Below are 18,291 nucleotides of genomic sequence, written 5' to 3' on the forward strand. Positions count from 1 at the left end.
TTAGCAGGAACATTTACAATCCTAGTCAATTAATATAGGAGTTAAACACATCTGCCATAACAGTTGTTTTATGTTTACCAGAAACTGAGTTTGTCTTCAATTTATGATGGGATTCATGTTACAAATTCATTCGCTTTTTTTTCTGTAACTTGTCTATTTGTCATTTTTTTAACCATAGCGAGATCATAACAGTTTTTGCATTCCTCCCTTCTTTCCCATTGGCACTTTTTCCCCTTTTTCACTTACTATGCATCATGTTCCAGATAGGATGGATTCATAACTTCCTTTATGATATCCCTGAAAACAAAATAAAGCATTATCAATATTGTTTCATACTTTTGAAACTTTTATATTTATGTTATTCAAATAGGAAAATTCTTGTTAAGTCATAAAAAGTTTAGAATTAATGTTTTATCCAATATGTTCTATCTTAAATACTATTTTGAAAATAACTTATTTCTTTGGTAAGCTTATATTTGGTCATTTTAACTGACAGTCTGGTTGAAAAAACATCCAATCCTGATAGACACACAGCTGTCAAAATAAAAGAAACCCTTTCACAAAATGTAAATATTTTTTTAATACTGGTATTTAATTAAGCAGGGAACTTTTGCAGTGCTTATCTTTCGTTAACATACACTCAATTATATAGCAAGAGTCACTAGAATATTAATCTATTCATGCAATGAATACTATTTATGCATTATGTTTAAGTTTTCAGACAGATATGAATATACAAGTCATCATATTGTCAAATTGATTTTGGCAGGCAATTGAAGAACAAGATACTAGAGAGTGTTAACATAGCAATATTTTTTAAGCAAGTTTAACTTGTAAATTGCCTCAAATTCTCCATGTAGCCATGTCCTTTTTAGCCACATCCTTTAATTATCCTCAATACATCATTAGTAAAGGAGATTAGGAATTAAGGCTTTGAGTTTGTCCAAATATTTGTACAGATCTAACAGTAACCATATATATCTGATCTTCAAATTGCCAGAAGAAATCAAAGGGGTTTAGAAATTATAGTTCTAAAAATTTGGTTATCATCAACAACAAAAATGGACCATGATGCTCCTATTTCTTTGATTTTTTTCTTTTTTTTTAAGTTTCCACATTTAGATTGTCAGAATAATAATAGGACTATTCAATTTGTCTTCAACACTTTTTTTTCTATCTCTAAAATATTACTGTTTATGGGATCTAAAATTAAATAGGTTATGTTGCTTTTTTACCCCCAATCTCCTACACCTCTTTGCTGTTATTTTGCATTGACTTTTTTTGCTACAAAATAACTATTACACAGTCTACATGAAGTGTTTTTGATGACAGGTTTTTCACCAAATTGGAATCCTTTCGACTATTTTGTACTTCTTGGAAAGATTTAGAACAAGCAACAATTTTTTTTAATTAAATAGTTCTCTTTCAAAAGCTAAATGAGTTTGATCATTAAATGATTATATTAGCATGCAGTTTCATGTATACCTAGAGTTTTATATAGTTAATTAGATGTGTGTGTAGCGAATGTTCTTGTTATTCTTTAATTCTATTAAGATTTTTTTTTAAATAAAACATCACTGTATGAAAATATAAATCTTGACATTTTAATTTCATGGACATATTTTCTAGTGATATTTTTTTGTGTATATAATACTCTACTAGGCTGCGAAGGGAAATGATCAGCCAGTAAGATCAAAATAAAATTTTCAAAAAATAGCGATTACATAAAGTTATTTAAATTTCGGTCTTGTAAACAAAACTATCTATCCTATGTTTAATTTTTAATAATAGGTCACAAATGATCAGAAAGCAGAGAAATTTGAATTAAATTAGAAGAAGAAAAACCTTCACCAGAAGAAACAGAGGCATGATTAAAACAAGCAATATAAACTATCACCTGTGGTAGGTAGGTATCAAACTGAAAAGGTAAATTATGTTAAAATTCTCCTAACAAATACATTTATGCGATTTATCTATATTCCACTGCATGTCATACTTGACTTCTCATTATGTTTCAGATACAACAAATTTGTAAAGTGCTGTTTTTATTTTTCATAATATCAAATATAAGATAACTGTAGTTGAAGTTTTCAAATATTTTCAAAACAAATATTGGCTTTCCAAGTGGCAAGTACAATTTCAAGATTAAAAAACACATTCATTGGCAAAGTCTATGTATTCAAAAGTTAGGGGATGACATAGTTTCTATGTAGTAAATTATCTACTTCTATGTTAGAAGTATAAACAATACATTTTCAAATACAGCTTTTATGCCTTAAGTGTGATTTTGCAATTGTAGGATATTTACAAAACTTTCACACCTATAATGATGAATATCTCAAAAATAATTTTATGATGCAATGATTATTTCAAATAAATATAAGAGAAATTTATTAACTGTTTAATAATTTTTTTTGGGTAACTTTATTCTTAAAGTTCCACATATAATAGCTTTATTTAAAATTTTACCCAAAACAATATGACATTACCAAGTTACTGTTCGGTGACCATAATATAGAAAGCTGTATTCAAATAAGTGCTTGGTATATATGTTTTTGGACAAAAGCAATAAGACAAACAGCTATAAAGGAATTGATATATATCATTTGGAAAGGTGTAATTCTATATATAAATAAAAGTCCTAGATAAAGGTAAAATTGAGAAAAAATAATAATATACCAGAAAACTGGTAGTTCTCCATTTCTGTAAGATATTTAAAAAAATTATCAAAAATTTACTTCATCATAATTTTAAAAAAAATCAACACAAAAATAACTTGAAATTTCAATTCATTTTATTATTTTGTATGCATTTCAAGGCATCGTATAGTATTAAATTTTTAAGTATGCAGAACACTAGTTTCACTTAAATATGTTTGTGTGACCTAATTTCTGTTACATCTAAAATTCAACAAAATTTAAAACTCTCTACAAGATCCTCAAGAAGTTTCACTTGAGAACCTTTCCCGTAAATGAAAACTGATCTTAATTGCTTTTGTAAAATAAAATTATGTCAAACTATAACATGATTTGACACCACTGTGATATAATTACAGATCTCTTATTGTTTCAGTGTAGAAGTACATAATCTCTTAAGTATGAAAAAGATTTCATTGTGAAATTCTTTTGACTTTTTTGGTATTATCATAATTGAATTTTCACATCAATTTTTTTTCAAGATTTTGATATTTTTTTCATTTAAACAAGTGTGGACACGGATCAGTGTGGATAGTAATTGTTTTCTAAATGTTGGTATGTTTGAGTATTTTCTCCCAAGTTTATGTTTTGGTGGAGTCCCACCAGATGTTCTCTGATCTATTTCTATGTTTACCTCATATGGCCCTATATTAAACTGTATTCCACAGCAACATCCTAGCTTTTTATTTTAAATTTAAAATAAAATTAATTTCACTTCTATTTCAGATACCAAACACTGCAGGCTTACAAACTATGTATAGCTATATACCTACCCCAAAGATTCTACTTCTGAAGCATGTAGGAAAGCTTGGTGGTCACAGTGTAGAACAAACACGAGAGGAGCAAGAAGTTCATGCATGCCCTACAATACATTGAAAATTATGATACCAAAATCTATACGTCTATAAATTTTTATTTTTAATAAACATTATGTGCTTATCAAAAAAGCTTAACCATTTAGAATGCCAATGAAATGAGACACTTTTACCAATTACAGTTTGAATTATTTCTTAAAGCAGATCAACTAAGGAAAATTTTAGTTAATTTCTACAGAAAGGACCTTGTTTTTATAACATTTCTAAAGGAGGAGTAGTCTTAGAAAAATAATTCCTTCTATTAAGTCCTAATGAATGCATTTTTGTTTTATAGAAAGGACATAGCCAGGCATAATGTTTCATCAATTATCAACATAATAAAAGGATAAGTAAAATGTTTCAAAATAATTATTAGAAATATTATGACCATAAGATGCTTGCATACTAAATCTATCTATAAAACAGGTAATATTAGTATGCACATTATATATAGAATCATTCTTTCTTTATCTCATAAATACATCTAGTATATATATTTGTTTAGGGGCCAGCTGAAGGACGCCTCTGGGTGCGGGAATTTCATCACTGCATTGTAGACCTGTTGGTGACCTTCTGCTGTTGTCTATTCTATGGACAGGTTGTTGTCTCTTTGACACATTCCCCATTTCCATTCTCAATTGTAATCTGTACATCCTACAATTATTCCCTTATTTGACCAAAACAAAGATATTTTTTGCTTGAATTTTAAGATATGCTGTGCCAATAGTATTTTTGCATTACTTTGTTTTCTTTCATACTACTTGAGTTTCTCTTAGATAATGTGACAGTTTCAAACATTGGAAGACTTGAAGTGACACGCAAAAAGTCCCTGTAACTTATTAGAACATGTCATCCAAAAAAAAAAAAATATTCTTTCCTTGATCTTGAATCATGACCTTAACATAACTTTTCTATGTGTACACTGTATTAAAAACAGTTTAAAAGTGGCATTTTTAAATTTAAGTTAAATATTATTCTCCTAATGTTAGTTATGATTATTAATTCTATATTTTGCATTTATTATTGCATATATCTGTAGTTAAAAACTAAGTAAGTATTACATAAACTTTTACAGTATTTTTTTGCCACATGCAATGTTATAGCAAGCTGGGATTTTATTATAGATACATACACTGTTTCACCACACAAAGTACCTGTTTATAAGAAATAGTTGACCTAGTTTTACAGAGGATAAAAAGAAGGTCTATCATTCGTTCTTGTATTTCTTCAGACTGAAAAAACTGCACCTCAGGAAAACTAGAAATAAACACATATACAGATTACAGTGACAACATGCAGAACACATAAACAAATAAAAAATACCCATAGTTATCTAACAGAAAAACACACAATACACATCACATCAAGCAGATAGATAGTGAATTATTATAACTGCACTTCTCACAAATATGAAAATTTCAAATTTTATAATCAAATCCCAAAGTCTGAACATACTGTAAACCAACTTATTTTCGCAGATATCAATTCTAGTCCATTTCACGGCTTTTAAAATTCACGATTTTTTTTATTTATTTGATGTAGATTAACAAATATTTATTTATTGGGGACGTTTTATATTCACATTATTTTTCTCCTCGCGAAAAATAAATCGCTCGGGAAAATAAATCGCTCGAGAAAATAAGTTGGTTTATAGTAGTTACTTCTCTTAACTTATATTTTCATCACTTGCTCAATGAAAAGTACATTTAAAATAGCAGAAGTTTTGCCAAGTTTTATTTAGCTGTCTTTATAATTATAATGGCAACAGATATAAAATGTTTGCATACTGTAAATTCAGAGATGATTGTGTGCATTTATTATTGTGATTTTGTCATTTTAGACTTCAATGAGATTTTAATTTTTACAATTTTGAGAAAAATCTGTTTTAATTCATCTAAAAAAAAATCAAAAATGCATTTACAAACCCGTCACATTTTTCTCAACAATAAAAAAAAATCACACTAGTTTCTGAATTTACAGTATAAGATTCAGACAAACATGACAAAAAAAAAAGTTTAAGAATTTCTGTCTTGGCAAAACTATAGATATGACCTCCACCACATTTAGAAACTGTAAAAAATATTTTTAATGATCATATAGGTCTTCTATTGTGCTATTCAAAAATTGATTAAAAAATAATGTCAAAATATGAAGGGCCTTGCAAGTTACTATTGCTCTAAGTAAGTCTTTAAATAATTTGAAAGCAATATACAGACAATTACTGAGCGAAAGTTTCATATATTGACTGAGGATTGAACAAGAATGTGTCCAAAGTACACGAATGCCCCACTCGCACTATCATTTTCCATGTTCAATGGACCATGAAATTGGATAAAAAATATAATAAGGCATTAAAATTAGAAAGATAATATCATAAGGAACATGTGTACTAAGTTTCAAGTTGATTGGACTTCAACTTCATCAAAAACTACCTTGACCAAAAACTTTAACCTGAAACATGCACTTTCATTTTCTATGTTCAGTGGACCGTGAAACTGGGGTCAAAAGTTTAATTTGGTTAAAAAATTAAAAAGATCATATCATAAGGAACATGTGTACTAAGTTTCAAGTTGATTGGACTTCAACTTCATCAAAAACTACCTTGACCAAAAACCTTAACCTGAAACATGCACTTTCATTTTCTATGTTCAGTGGACCGTGAAATTGGGATCAAAAGTTTAATTTGGTTTAAAAAATAGAAAGATCATATCATAAGGAACATGTGTACTAAGTTTCAAGTTGATTGGACTTCAACTTCATCAAAAACTACCTTGACCAAAAACTTTAACCTGAAGCATAAGGACAGATGGACGAACGGACGCACAGACCAGAAAACATAATGCCCCTCTATTATCGTAGGTGGGGCATAAAAAGGGAGCTAAGTCTTATACTCTTCTAGCTTCACAGAACCATGAATACTAATATAACAGTGTATAAAAATGTTAAATGTTAATGCCCTTAAAAAGAACAATAAAACAATATGATGTTTGGCTACATTTGCTGAAAGTTCAAATTCCATCTCATGGTTAGAATGACCTGTATATAATGTAAAAAAGAAAGGAAAGTGAAAGTATTCAGAATACACTTCATTTGAGGAAAGATAAAGACAAAACACTGAAAAACATTTAAAAAAAATATATCATGTTGCAATACATGTACATAACTAAATACATTCATATGATTCCAAATTGTTTTCCATAGTTTCATGTCAAAATAACAAAGAAATATTACAGAAAGCAATAAACAATACAAAATTCTTTAGAAACTTATCTTTTTAAGAATTTTAAAATTGTTTATGGAAATCTATTAGCTTTTATAGACAATCTATTTTTAGTGTATCATCACCTAGTGGAAAACAACATAAACCTTTATGTTATGTAATAAAACAAGCTATATGACATACTGATAGTAAGAAAAGAAAAAATAATTGAAACAAAACATTGCTTTCCTTTCATTTGCATATGTTATTGATTTGCCTCAGTTTATAGGAATATTCACTATATATGCAAACTTGTTACATAATTTAACCTAGATACTTTTATCCTCCTTTCAGGATGTATGCATTTTCGCTAGCCAAGGGTTACGATCCACTCCCTCTCTCTTCACCCTTGGCAGATTGAGCAAACATTTGTGATAACAATGTTGCGCCATCTATCAGAAAATTAAAGTCATGCCCATTTTTCTTGCACAATAAACACGTGGCAATTGTTTACAAACACTTTTTACATTTACACGTGATCATGTTATAGGCGCTTTTTGATTGGATGCAGTGAGTTTTGACTGCAACCAATAAAACTCCTTACCTTGTGTCTCCGAAATTTTATCTCAATCCGCCAAGGGTGAAGAGAGCGGGAGTGGATTGTAACCCTTGGCTAGCGAAGATGGGATGTATGTTATATGTGAGACTTTTTGCTGTAAATATATACAATACTGAAAGTGATATTTGCACAAATGTATCTCAATCAGTGTAGAATTGTTTCAGACATTAATGTGATTTATAACCTTGTAAAAAGATTAAGAATTTCTGATTCAGTTGATTCTTTTTAGACTTAAATTATTCATAAAAAGAAACATTTGAAGAAAAAGTTTTTATCTTATTAAACATATCTTAGAAAGGAAAGAAAAGCAATTAAGAAAATGACTCTGAAAAAAAAGAGAGACTTAAAAATATCACTGTTGAAAATAATGGTCAAACCTGTCGGTATGAAATTTCAGGGTTTATCTTTGCAAAGATAAACAATACATCCACCATCAAATTTCTCAGTGCATTTGACTGGAAAAATTCTATTCTAGGATAACTGAAATGTTATGCATTAAAATATAAAAAAAGTTCTTAAAAAAAATTGTTCGTTATATATATAGCATAAATGGATAAAAATAATGCTAACGTTGCTAAAGATTGTTGTCTAAATTTTTTACCCATAGTGAAAGGAACATATACTTTATGTATGATCTGAATATACTAATTTTAAAAAATGTTTTGAAAAATAATTTTATACATCAAATTTCTACAACAGGGTACCTCAAGTAGATGTTTTTGTGAGAAGATATAAAACAGATAAGGGTTTTGAAAAGACTTTGCAACCATTGATGACATGACATCATACAGATAAGTGGTTTGATATAGCCTTTGCAACCATAACTGATATCAATACTATCATCGATGTCTGAAACAGCACAATTTTCATTTCATTGAAAATATCACTTTTATTAACTACTTACGTCCTTATTACATCCTGTTTAATGGTCAGCCTCAGTTCATTATCCTGGAAAAATCTATTCCATGGACTCTGTAAAACATTTATTAAAATATCATCTCTGTTAACATTGGATTAAAATATACACAGTGTGTAAGGGTGAAAAAGTTAATACATGTACATGTACCTACAAACATGTACCAGGGGAAGATATCTATGAAACATTTAAAATAACACTGTATACCTCCTATGAAACGATTTTTTTCTACTGGATATTAAGCAATTATGCGTCATGTTCTTTTCAAAATATGAACATTCATATTCGACTGCTAATGCCATAAGGAAGGAGAAAGTAGAGTGTTGAGAAAATAATTAACAGATTATCAATGGTCTTTTAAACTCAAGGACCTTTCTTGGCTACAACTCGCCTCATTAAGTTGCAGATTCTCATTAGATTTTGTCCATCTGATGTTGATATGGTAAAAATGACAAGATACTTTAGTGATATGGTTCAAAAGTGTTTCTCATTTCTCATTTATTATATAGATTAGACCGTTGTTTTCCTGTTGGAATGGTTTTACACTAGTCATTTTTGGGGCCCTCTATAGCTTGCTGTTCATGTTCCATGTTAAAGACTTTACTTTGACCTATAATGGTTTTTCTTGTACAATTGTGACTTGGATGGAGAGTTGTCTCATTGGCACTCATACCACATCTTCTAATATCTATTTAGTGCTTGAACCTGTCTTACCTCATCTGCCTGTGATAGTGGATTGTTGACACATAGATCTATATGGTCTACAGCCTTCCTAGGATTCACTATTAACTAAAATATATTATGGAAAATAAATCAAATGAAAAGTACTATTAATCATCTTATCTAATCAACTATTCTAAAATAATCACTTGGGGATTCATTTTTTTGGGGGAACCAGTTTTCATGGAATGTGGAATTGTTTTTTTTTATGGATATTTTTTTGTTGTTTTGGAAGCCTTTATACAACTGTATGAAAATTTGTAATTTGTTGAAAGTTTGAATTCTGTACCTGTAACCACGAAAAATTGAAATCAAATGAATAATAAGGAAACCACAGAATATTGTCACTGCTTGAGCTCATTACACAAAAACTCTGCATTTCTGACTAAAATGAAAATTAGAGCCTAACTTTATATGGTTACAGGACATCTTTTTGAATAATTTATCTGTAAGCTTTTTGTTTAAATAGGTGACATGACTGTGTTTGTATCTGTGTGATGATTGTATAAAGTTTCTCCATGCTTGAGGTGTACTCTCATTTTAAATTACTTTTACATTTGTTTTCATGTTAAGATCTGCTCCTAGATCTTCTCCTGTCAATACATTTTTGTATCAAATGCAACCCATCAGAATAATTAACCATATTTGTACATGTACAGAGGGAGGGTAGGAGGGGTCCTGATCCGGAATTCCTGGGCTTAAAAACATGAAATCCTGAAATCTCCAGCTTAAAACACGAAATCCCAAGGTCTCGAAATTCAAAAACAAGAATTCCCAGATCCCGAAGGGTCAATCTCGAAATCCTGAGCTTAAAAACACATGATCCAAGAGTCCCAATATAGGTCCTATTCCCCCTCTGTACATGATTTTTCGTAAGTTATCTATTTTTTTTTTCATGTATTTGAGCACTATATCAAATTAATCAGAAATTAAGAAAACTAACAATCAAGACTTTTGCATAAACTGTGACTGGAGAGCATGTTTTTAAATTCATAAATCACACTGTTTTTCTCTAGTCCCTCTACATTACAAGTCAGAGATCTAATTAACTAAGCTTATGAAGTAATTCCCTAGCTCAACTGCTTACAGCTGAATCAGAATCTGTTCCTCAAGTGAAGCAATCCTGTCAAACAAATAATAAAAACTTGCATCCCAAAACTACATTACAATTAAAGATCCTTACACTGTTTTTGAGATCATCAAACTTATTCCTCCATTCCCTAGTCTTAGATACCCACAAGTTAACATCATCAGGCAAAACTTCTAGGAAAACCTGAAAGCAAATATCAAATTATTTTTTTAATATATAAATACATGTATTTGATATTTTTATATACTTTTTTCATCTTTTTGTCATGAGTTTTGTTAAATATATATATGGTCTCATCCCTACATCCAGAGAAAGTTAATAGCAAAACCAGAATTCCAATAAATTTTAATGTGTCCACTCGCCAATCACCAAAAAAAATAATCCTGATTTCTAGTCAGTTTAACTGGCTATTTTCAAATTCCTGCTTATTAAATGACTCAATCCTAAATTTAAAAAGAAATAAAGTCCATCATACCCTATTTGGTCAATTGAATTAAGTTAGTGTTTTATCAGGAAACCAATATTCTAAACAGCAGGATATTTTTCATTTCATTTCATTACCAAGAGCTGATATATTAACTTTGTGAAAAAGAAAATAGAAACAATCTTTTTTGTTTTTAAATATAAAAAATACTTTAAAGTGTTTATCAAAATGTTTAACAAATAAAAGCTGAAACAAAAATATAATATATTATAAAAATATAGACAACCAAACAGTTTTTGTGTCTTCAAAATGACCTACCTTCCAGCTGACACTGCGAAATCTGCTGCTTCTCAAATACCCATGCATTGCATAATGTTTTAACAACCTTCTGTAATTTGGTTTTGCGTATAACTTCTCCCATTCTGTGCTAAAAAATTACATAATATTGATTTATCAGTGTAATTAATGCATGAAAATTATATTCCTTCATTTACATACAGATATATTCAAAAATGTAGTTGTTTATCCTGCATTTATTGCTATTTTGTGCATTTTTCCTTTGATCTTTTTTTGTGATAATTTTCATATCATGCTTCGCGCTTGAGATGGAAAAATTATCACTTGAAACTAAGAAGGCCACATGGCAATGCTAACGAAATTGATATTGAAATTGACAACGTCGTCATAGGTAAAATAGCAATAAACAGATTATCATTGGTCATCTCAACTCGATTGCTTTTCTCACTTTCGCTGTACAAGCTCAAGTGAGAAAATCAATCTTGTTGAGATAATCAATGATAATCTTTAATTATCAAGATTTACTAAAAACCAAAATCAAATTGCTGAAAGACCCCACTCCAAAATTATTCAAACCTCTCCCTTTGCATACATCAGAATATCTTGGTGTAAATTAGAAATCTCAAATCAGTCTAACCCCCTCATTAGTGTATCTCATACATCGAAACTATTCACTAAATGAGTGCTTATCTCAAATATTGCTATAATTTTGCTCTGCCTAGCAATAAAACATAGTGCAATAGAATAATGCCAATCCTTGATGAATATTCAAAATCTTTCATTACCAATGAAACTGAAAATTTAATAAAATATCATAAGGATTAACTAATTACCTGTATGCCTTTGTACAACAAGCACCAATCGGTTTAATATCAGATAATTATAATTACCTGTATGTATTTGTATATCTAGCACCAATTTGTTAAATATCAAGTAATAATAACTTCTTATATGCATTTATAAAACTAGCACCAATCAGTTTAATATCAGAAAATTTTAACTACCTGTATGTATTTGTATAACTAGCACCAATTTGTTAAATATCAGGTAATAATTACATTAGATGTATATTTCATTATAATACGTTATTCTGATTGGCTAACTAGCAATCTCGTGATATTCCTTAATCAATTGTGTTACACAATGCAACTTTTTATTCATGATGACACGAGGTCCCACAATAAAGTGCACAGGTAAATGAAATAAAAACTTGATAAAAGGCGTGTTTTCATGATCCTACAGGTGAAAATGTAATTATAAGTATTGAATGCTTTGTTTTGTAACTTTATAGGGTGGTAAAAGTGTTGACTGTGCACACATTTTAAGTATGAAGCGCTTCATACAAAATGTACTTCGATCAACGCTTTTACACCCCAATAAATTTACAAAAAAGAGCATTCAATTCTTGAATAATAACTTCTTAAATGCATTTGTATAACTAGCACCAATTGGTTTCATATCAGTTAATAACAACCTGTAAGCATTTGTATAACTTTAATACTAGCACCAATAGGTTAAATATCAGGTAAAAATAAGTACCTGTAAGCATTTGTATAGCTAGCACCAATTGGTTTCATGTCAGGTATTTCCCATGAGTCAGAGTTGACGCTGTCTTTACTGCTGTGTCTTGTCAAGTTGTTATTGTCCTCTGTCATCTCAGGAGCTGATGATTCTCCTGTAAAAAAAATCATACACTTGCAACTGTAATTTTAGTCAGTAGAAATTGCTTCACAAGCTTTCATTGAATTGTAAGTTAGTTCAATGAATTAATTAAGTTTAATTGATTATCTCCCTTTTATTAATATACTGGGTACCTTTTAGTATTCTAATAATATTTAATCAGTTTTCAAGTATGGTATGTATGAAAGTTTTAGGTTATTTTTTGGATCTAAAATTTATACTATTTATGTAAAATAGTGTCAATATTTAAACCACATATTATAAGAATAATAGGAGTTGAGAGCAACTGATTATGAAACTCATGTCATAGAGATTTAAAAAAAAATAAAATATTTTCATAAGACTTGATCTAGGTTCCAGTAGTGATAATGGTTTAAACTGTATAGAATTAACATTTACCAACGAAATTGGTATCTAATGAATAATCATGAATCCACAGCAAGACATAAAAATGAATTACCATTGAGGGTTTTGCGTTATTGTTGAAGGCCATACGGTAACCTATAGATGTGAATTTCTGTGTCATTTGGTCTCTTGTGGAGAGTTGTCTCACTGGCAATCATATCACTTCTTCTTTTTTATAATTACCGTTCTCAGCATTGCCACTAAATCCATCAATGGTACTTATAATGTCCTCCTTAGATGGTCTTGGTTTAGACAAGGTAGAATTCTCCAGTTTGGATTTCAAACTAGCTGAACGTATCCTGCTAATCATTGTTGTAAGTCATTGTCTAAAATAAAAATACAACAGATAATAATACATGTAACAATATGAAAGTGTTAAAAATTCACTCTCCAATATGATAGACTTATGTTCTTTTTCTAGGTTCAGAAAACTTTAATTAAAATAACATTAACTTTTGAAAAGGGAGAAAACAAATTAAAAAAACCACTGCATTCTATTTCCAATTCACACTAATATGTTAAAGCTCACCTTGACTAATCAATTTTTATAACTTGCACATGATTGCTATAAACTTGATGACAAGAACTTAACTATATTGATTCGACTGTTATCTTTCTATAAATGGGACTGTATCCATACTAATGATGCTAATGATTGCTGATGGTCAGGATCTCAATACTAATTTATTGATTTTCAAATAAACATTAATGAAATTTTAATTGTGAACAATATATTCAATCTCCTCAAATGAAAAGTTTGAAGAAGTTTTGTATGAAAAATCCTATCTGGGTAAATAAACTAAGGAGTAATAGATAAATATTAACTTTTTTTCATTTTTGTACATAAATTATAGGCCATTTAAGTTTTCTTGTTTGAATTGTTTTTCATTGTCATTTCCGGCCTTTTATAGTTGACTGTGCCATATGGGCTTTGCTTATTGTAGAAGGTCGTATGCCTATGGTGACCTATAGTTGTTAATTTCTGTGTCATTTTGGTCTCTTGTGGAGAGTTGTCTCATTGGCAATCATACCACATCTTCTTTTCTTATAATTAAGTAGTTCAATATGTCTGTTGTAGAAAATTCTACCATTCAAAACACAGCTATATGTATATATTGCAAAATACTTCTCAATAAAACTATGGTTGATACCTACATTGAATCTCTTAAAAAACATTACTATTATAATAATAATGTTAATCTTACAGTATTTTGCTAAACTTGTTAATTTAAATATGTCATTACAATGTTGAATTAAAATATCATCATCAATATTCATACCTGTCTTTTTTATTTAATTTAATACTTTATTAATTCAATCCCAAGCCCTAAGATTTATTTGGACATACTAAACATGAAGAGAAACAAAAGAACAAAATGACATAGGAACAAAAAAACTGGGTACATTTAATACTCTGGGAAAACAACAGGTAATCAACCACAAATGCAATGATTTGTAGCAATGATTAAATTTATATGTGAAATCAATTCTATCATCATGTCGACCATGAATCTACACCTGGGAATTAAAATGAAACATATCATAATCTCTTTCATCAAATTATATGTCAATTACCATAGAAATTAATGGATTAGAGATATCCAGCACCATTCAGTTACATTGGAAAGTACTTTTATATCTGTAAAAATAAAGGTCTTAAATGTTCCTTTTTATTTATCTTTCTGTTTAACTGATAGAAGGTGTAAAAAAGAAAGCGAAAATAAAACTCCACCAACTAGATACGTTTATGGCCCTTTCTGGTATTGAATTAGGTTAAAATACACATTTTTTTCTAAATATGCAGAACATGTAGTTGACATTTAAAATTCCGATTCCAATGAGATTATAGAAAACATAGTCCCAATAAGCCTGGCATGTTCATCTGGCACTTGTGATCAAGTTGACAAATTCTTGCCAACTGTCACTATTTGCAGGGGATTTCCCCCATGGAGGCTCCCAAATTGAAATTTTGAAAGAGCAATTTGGTCCACAATTTAAACAAAACAATTACTTTACAATGATTTTAGGCTTCGTAAAGTATAAAGAAGCCAAAAAAAACAACATTAAAATGTATTTTCAGGCCCCCTTAAAGATTTTTTAGGACTATGATAGCCATATTGCATGCAAAACCCCCATGGGCATTTTGAAAAGTTGGCAAGTATGTTGACAGCATTTACATATTGCCATGACATAGATTCACATTTTATTCATTTTTTATTCAGCAAAGCCTTTCAAAAGAGCACAATAATCCATGTATGTATGGATGAAGAAATATCAATGTTTTTTAAAAGAAGCTGTACAGAAGCTCTTGTGTACAAGTATTTAAATTCCTATTATGGCAATTTTTCTTTGGTGACATTACTTATAATGACAACATTCTTCAAATTTAAATATGAATTACTGTCTAATATTTTAATTTCCCACAAAATGAATGGTGCTATTTTAAAGATGATGTGTTCTGTGAAGTTTGTGGTAGCAGTGATGTTAATTTAAGATATTCAACAAAATTTGTCAGCACTAAACACATGTATCTTTGCTAGCCAAGGGCTACACTATGGTCCCCTACTCTATAAAGATATAAACACATGCTTAATCACAAGCAGGCCCGTAGCCGGGAATTTCCAAGGGGGGGGTGGGGTATTTGGACTCACAAACTCGACTATAACAGTCACATTTTGAACAGAACGTTGACTTTAACAGTGCTTATTTGTTTTCAAGGGGGTTCATTGGAACATGAACCCCCCTGGCTACAGGTGTGCCAAGTTTTAGAATGGACCATAATATTATAAATAAGTTAATATTTGTGTGTGTCCATTTCTTATATATACTCCCAGCTTAGTATATGTATATGTAAAAATATGTTCAACCCACTATTTTCTGTCTGTTAGCTTTAATTTAGTCTATCTAGGCTAACACAGTGGCAGACTGTGTCATCTTGGATTTTGATTTGCATTAAAATAAATTAAAAAATATAGTTAAAAGGGTCCTCCTATTATCGCATTATTCATAAATCCAGACACATCAGACATAAAAGCAATTTCCTTAAAAGACAGTCTTTAAAAATGTATGGATGACATCACAAAATTGTGCAAAATCAAATTGAGCAGAACATATTTAATTTACTGAAAGTTAAGGGAACACTAAGTGTTAATAAATTCTGCAAAGAAACATTGTCACAGATATGATCACAATACAAATACATGTAATGTAACTATTGTTAACAGCTGGGTTTTAATGCAATTTTCACAGAAACTGTCTCACATGATCAATGTCTGTTTGATACAAGATTTTTATTATTCAATTTAAATTGGTACTTATACAATTTGTTTCAGACTTTCTGATTCAATTTAAATAAGATCTTAAAAAATTCAAATATGTTGCTTCTATGCATCATTTTGTTTTATGTATTTCTACATCTGCGCAATATTTTCAAATTTGTGATAAAGAAATCAGAAGATGTGGTATATCAATGTTTGTTGTAAAAGTACTTTTACTATCTATAGTGGGGTATCAATTAGTTAGATTTTTGAGGATTGAATTCAGTGTACAACGTAAAAAACTAAACAATTAATAAATATCCTAATAAAGAATGATCCCCATGTTCATTTTTTTGTACTTACATGTACACGTAGGTTTGACAACATGGATACGGACATTTAATCTAGAAAATACATCAAATATCAGCAAACACACTATATACATGTACAACTGCAGACAGGATTTTGTGTGCTTAATCTTTAAAAACCTAAACTGTACAAATTTTACCTTAAAATTCTCTAAATTAGTTTTAATCAATTAACCAAGACTTCTAGTGATGATATGGGTTAACAAAGAGTTCATTTTATGTCCTCATATTTCTCATCCCAAAAATAAAATCATAATGGGCTTGAATTTTGAATTTTAAGTAATTCTTTTGCATTTTTTTATGTAACTATTCTCTTGGAGTTACAATTTTTGTACATGTTTAGGTCTCAACCTTCACTGATAGTAAATCTGTTGATCACTTGCGAATTCAATCTTGGGTAAATAATTGGCATCACTTTTATTACATGTGCACAATACACATAAAGTGACCTTTATGCTGTGAACCGGTGCGAGATTTTCTTGCTGCATGGAAATCATTTGATGGCCTTTGGCTTTTTTTTGCTCTTTGATCGATCTTTGGCAGCTCTTTGACAAGTTCCTCATTTCCATTCTAAATTTTATATATTATTATACAGGTTTTATTAATGCATTGTTCTGTGTGATACTAGTTGTCATTTGACGACGGGTCACGTTGGACATCTTATCATGAGTTCAATTTTTATAAATCTTCAATGATAATGATGATGTGAACCAGAGCTGCATCGCTGGACTGTACTTACACATAAATTGGTATACATGTACAATAAAGAAAATGTGGTATGCTTGCCAATGAGAATTCAACTATCTGCAAGATACCCTTCAAATGGCATGAAAATTAACAGCTATACAACACCTTAAGGTCTTCATGAATTCTATTGTTTTAATTTATATCTATTGCAATGTCTGTCACTGAGATTATATTATACTGTATATTATAAAGTATCATGATTGTTGTTTATACTATGATTTTGTATGTATTTTATAATAAATATTGCTTTTGTTTTAAATGCCCCCTATAACATTTGCATAACACCTAGATTGGATCATTCACATGAGATATTTAAAAAAAAAAATAGATATTAAGCAAGTTATCTATCTTTTTATATGTAGCTTATAAATTTCAAATATATATAGATAAAAAGATTGCAAATGAGATGCATAAGATTAGGTGGCATGCACGTTTTATATAAAAATCTGGGGGAAATTGAACAGCTTATTTTGATTCAGTATGACAGTAATTCTTTAACATATTTTGTGTCAATTCTGAGCCCTAAAACTGATTTTGAATACATTTACCTATGTTTTAATTATTTTTGACTTTGATGATAAGCATTAAATTTTTAGATGTACCGTACCTGAATTTTCGCCTCAAATGCAGTTTTCAGATCTCCCCGAACTTAATGATAATACTTATTTTATCTTCCTCTTATGATAATAACTGACTCATCCAGCCGGTGACATTTATTGAAATAAAATTATGGAAAAGATTGATATTTTGAAGATCACATGATTTGTCATGTGGACATTTTCCGAAATTGGGGCGTCTGCAAGAAAATATTTTGACAACAGTAAGCGTTTAAGTGTCTTCTTATATAATTAAATCATATAAAAATAGAAGTTGAATCTTACACGAACTACAAGAGGCATTTTTTTCTACAAAAAAAAATATTACATTACTTTTTTTCTTCTCAATGTTTACACCGGAAATTACAACGTGCACACACTAAGCCACTTGAACGCTTGAAACGCAGCAGATTCGACAGATTA

At 29.6% G+C, this 18,291-nt stretch overlaps 1 protein-coding gene across 9 annotated transcripts in view; it reads right to left on the minus strand.

Moving 5' to 3' along the window:
- LOC134707840 (TBC1 domain family member 5-like) overlaps positions 1-18,291 on the minus strand; it is a 42,122-nt gene that overhangs the window by 19,346 nt on the left and 4,485 nt on the right. For 2 of the 9 annotated variants that reach the window (XM_063567927.1, XM_063567918.1), the window contains exons 1-11: positions 17,880-18,067; positions 13,084-13,226; positions 12,355-12,490; positions 10,837-10,945; positions 10,188-10,277; positions 8,999-9,073; positions 8,273-8,340; positions 4,705-4,807; positions 3,470-3,558; positions 1,898-1,918; positions 247-297 (exon numbers count right to left, since the gene is read on the minus strand). In XM_063567927.1, the coding sequence (XP_063423997.1) occupies positions 247-297; positions 1,898-1,918; positions 3,470-3,558; positions 4,705-4,807; positions 8,273-8,340; positions 8,999-9,073; positions 10,188-10,277; positions 10,837-10,945; positions 12,355-12,490; positions 13,084-13,210 (869 nt within the window). In that variant the 5' untranslated portion in view covers positions 13,211-13,226; positions 17,880-18,067. Of the gene's footprint in view, positions 1-246; positions 298-1,897; positions 1,919-3,469; positions 3,559-4,704; positions 4,808-7,745; positions 7,849-8,272; positions 8,341-8,998; positions 9,074-10,187; positions 10,278-10,836; positions 10,946-12,354; positions 12,491-13,083; positions 13,227-17,879; positions 18,068-18,153; positions 18,258-18,291 lie in introns of those variants that run through there. The other 7 variants (XM_063567922.1, XM_063567921.1, XM_063567924.1 and 4 more) reach the window with 7 other exon arrangements.

The sequence above is a fragment of the Mytilus trossulus genome, chromosome 2 (genome assembly GCF_036588685.1).
Source record: "Mytilus trossulus isolate FHL-02 chromosome 2, PNRI_Mtr1.1.1.hap1, whole genome shotgun sequence".
In the NCBI taxonomy this organism is placed as follows: Eukaryota; Metazoa; Mollusca; class Bivalvia; order Mytilida; family Mytilidae; genus Mytilus; species Mytilus trossulus.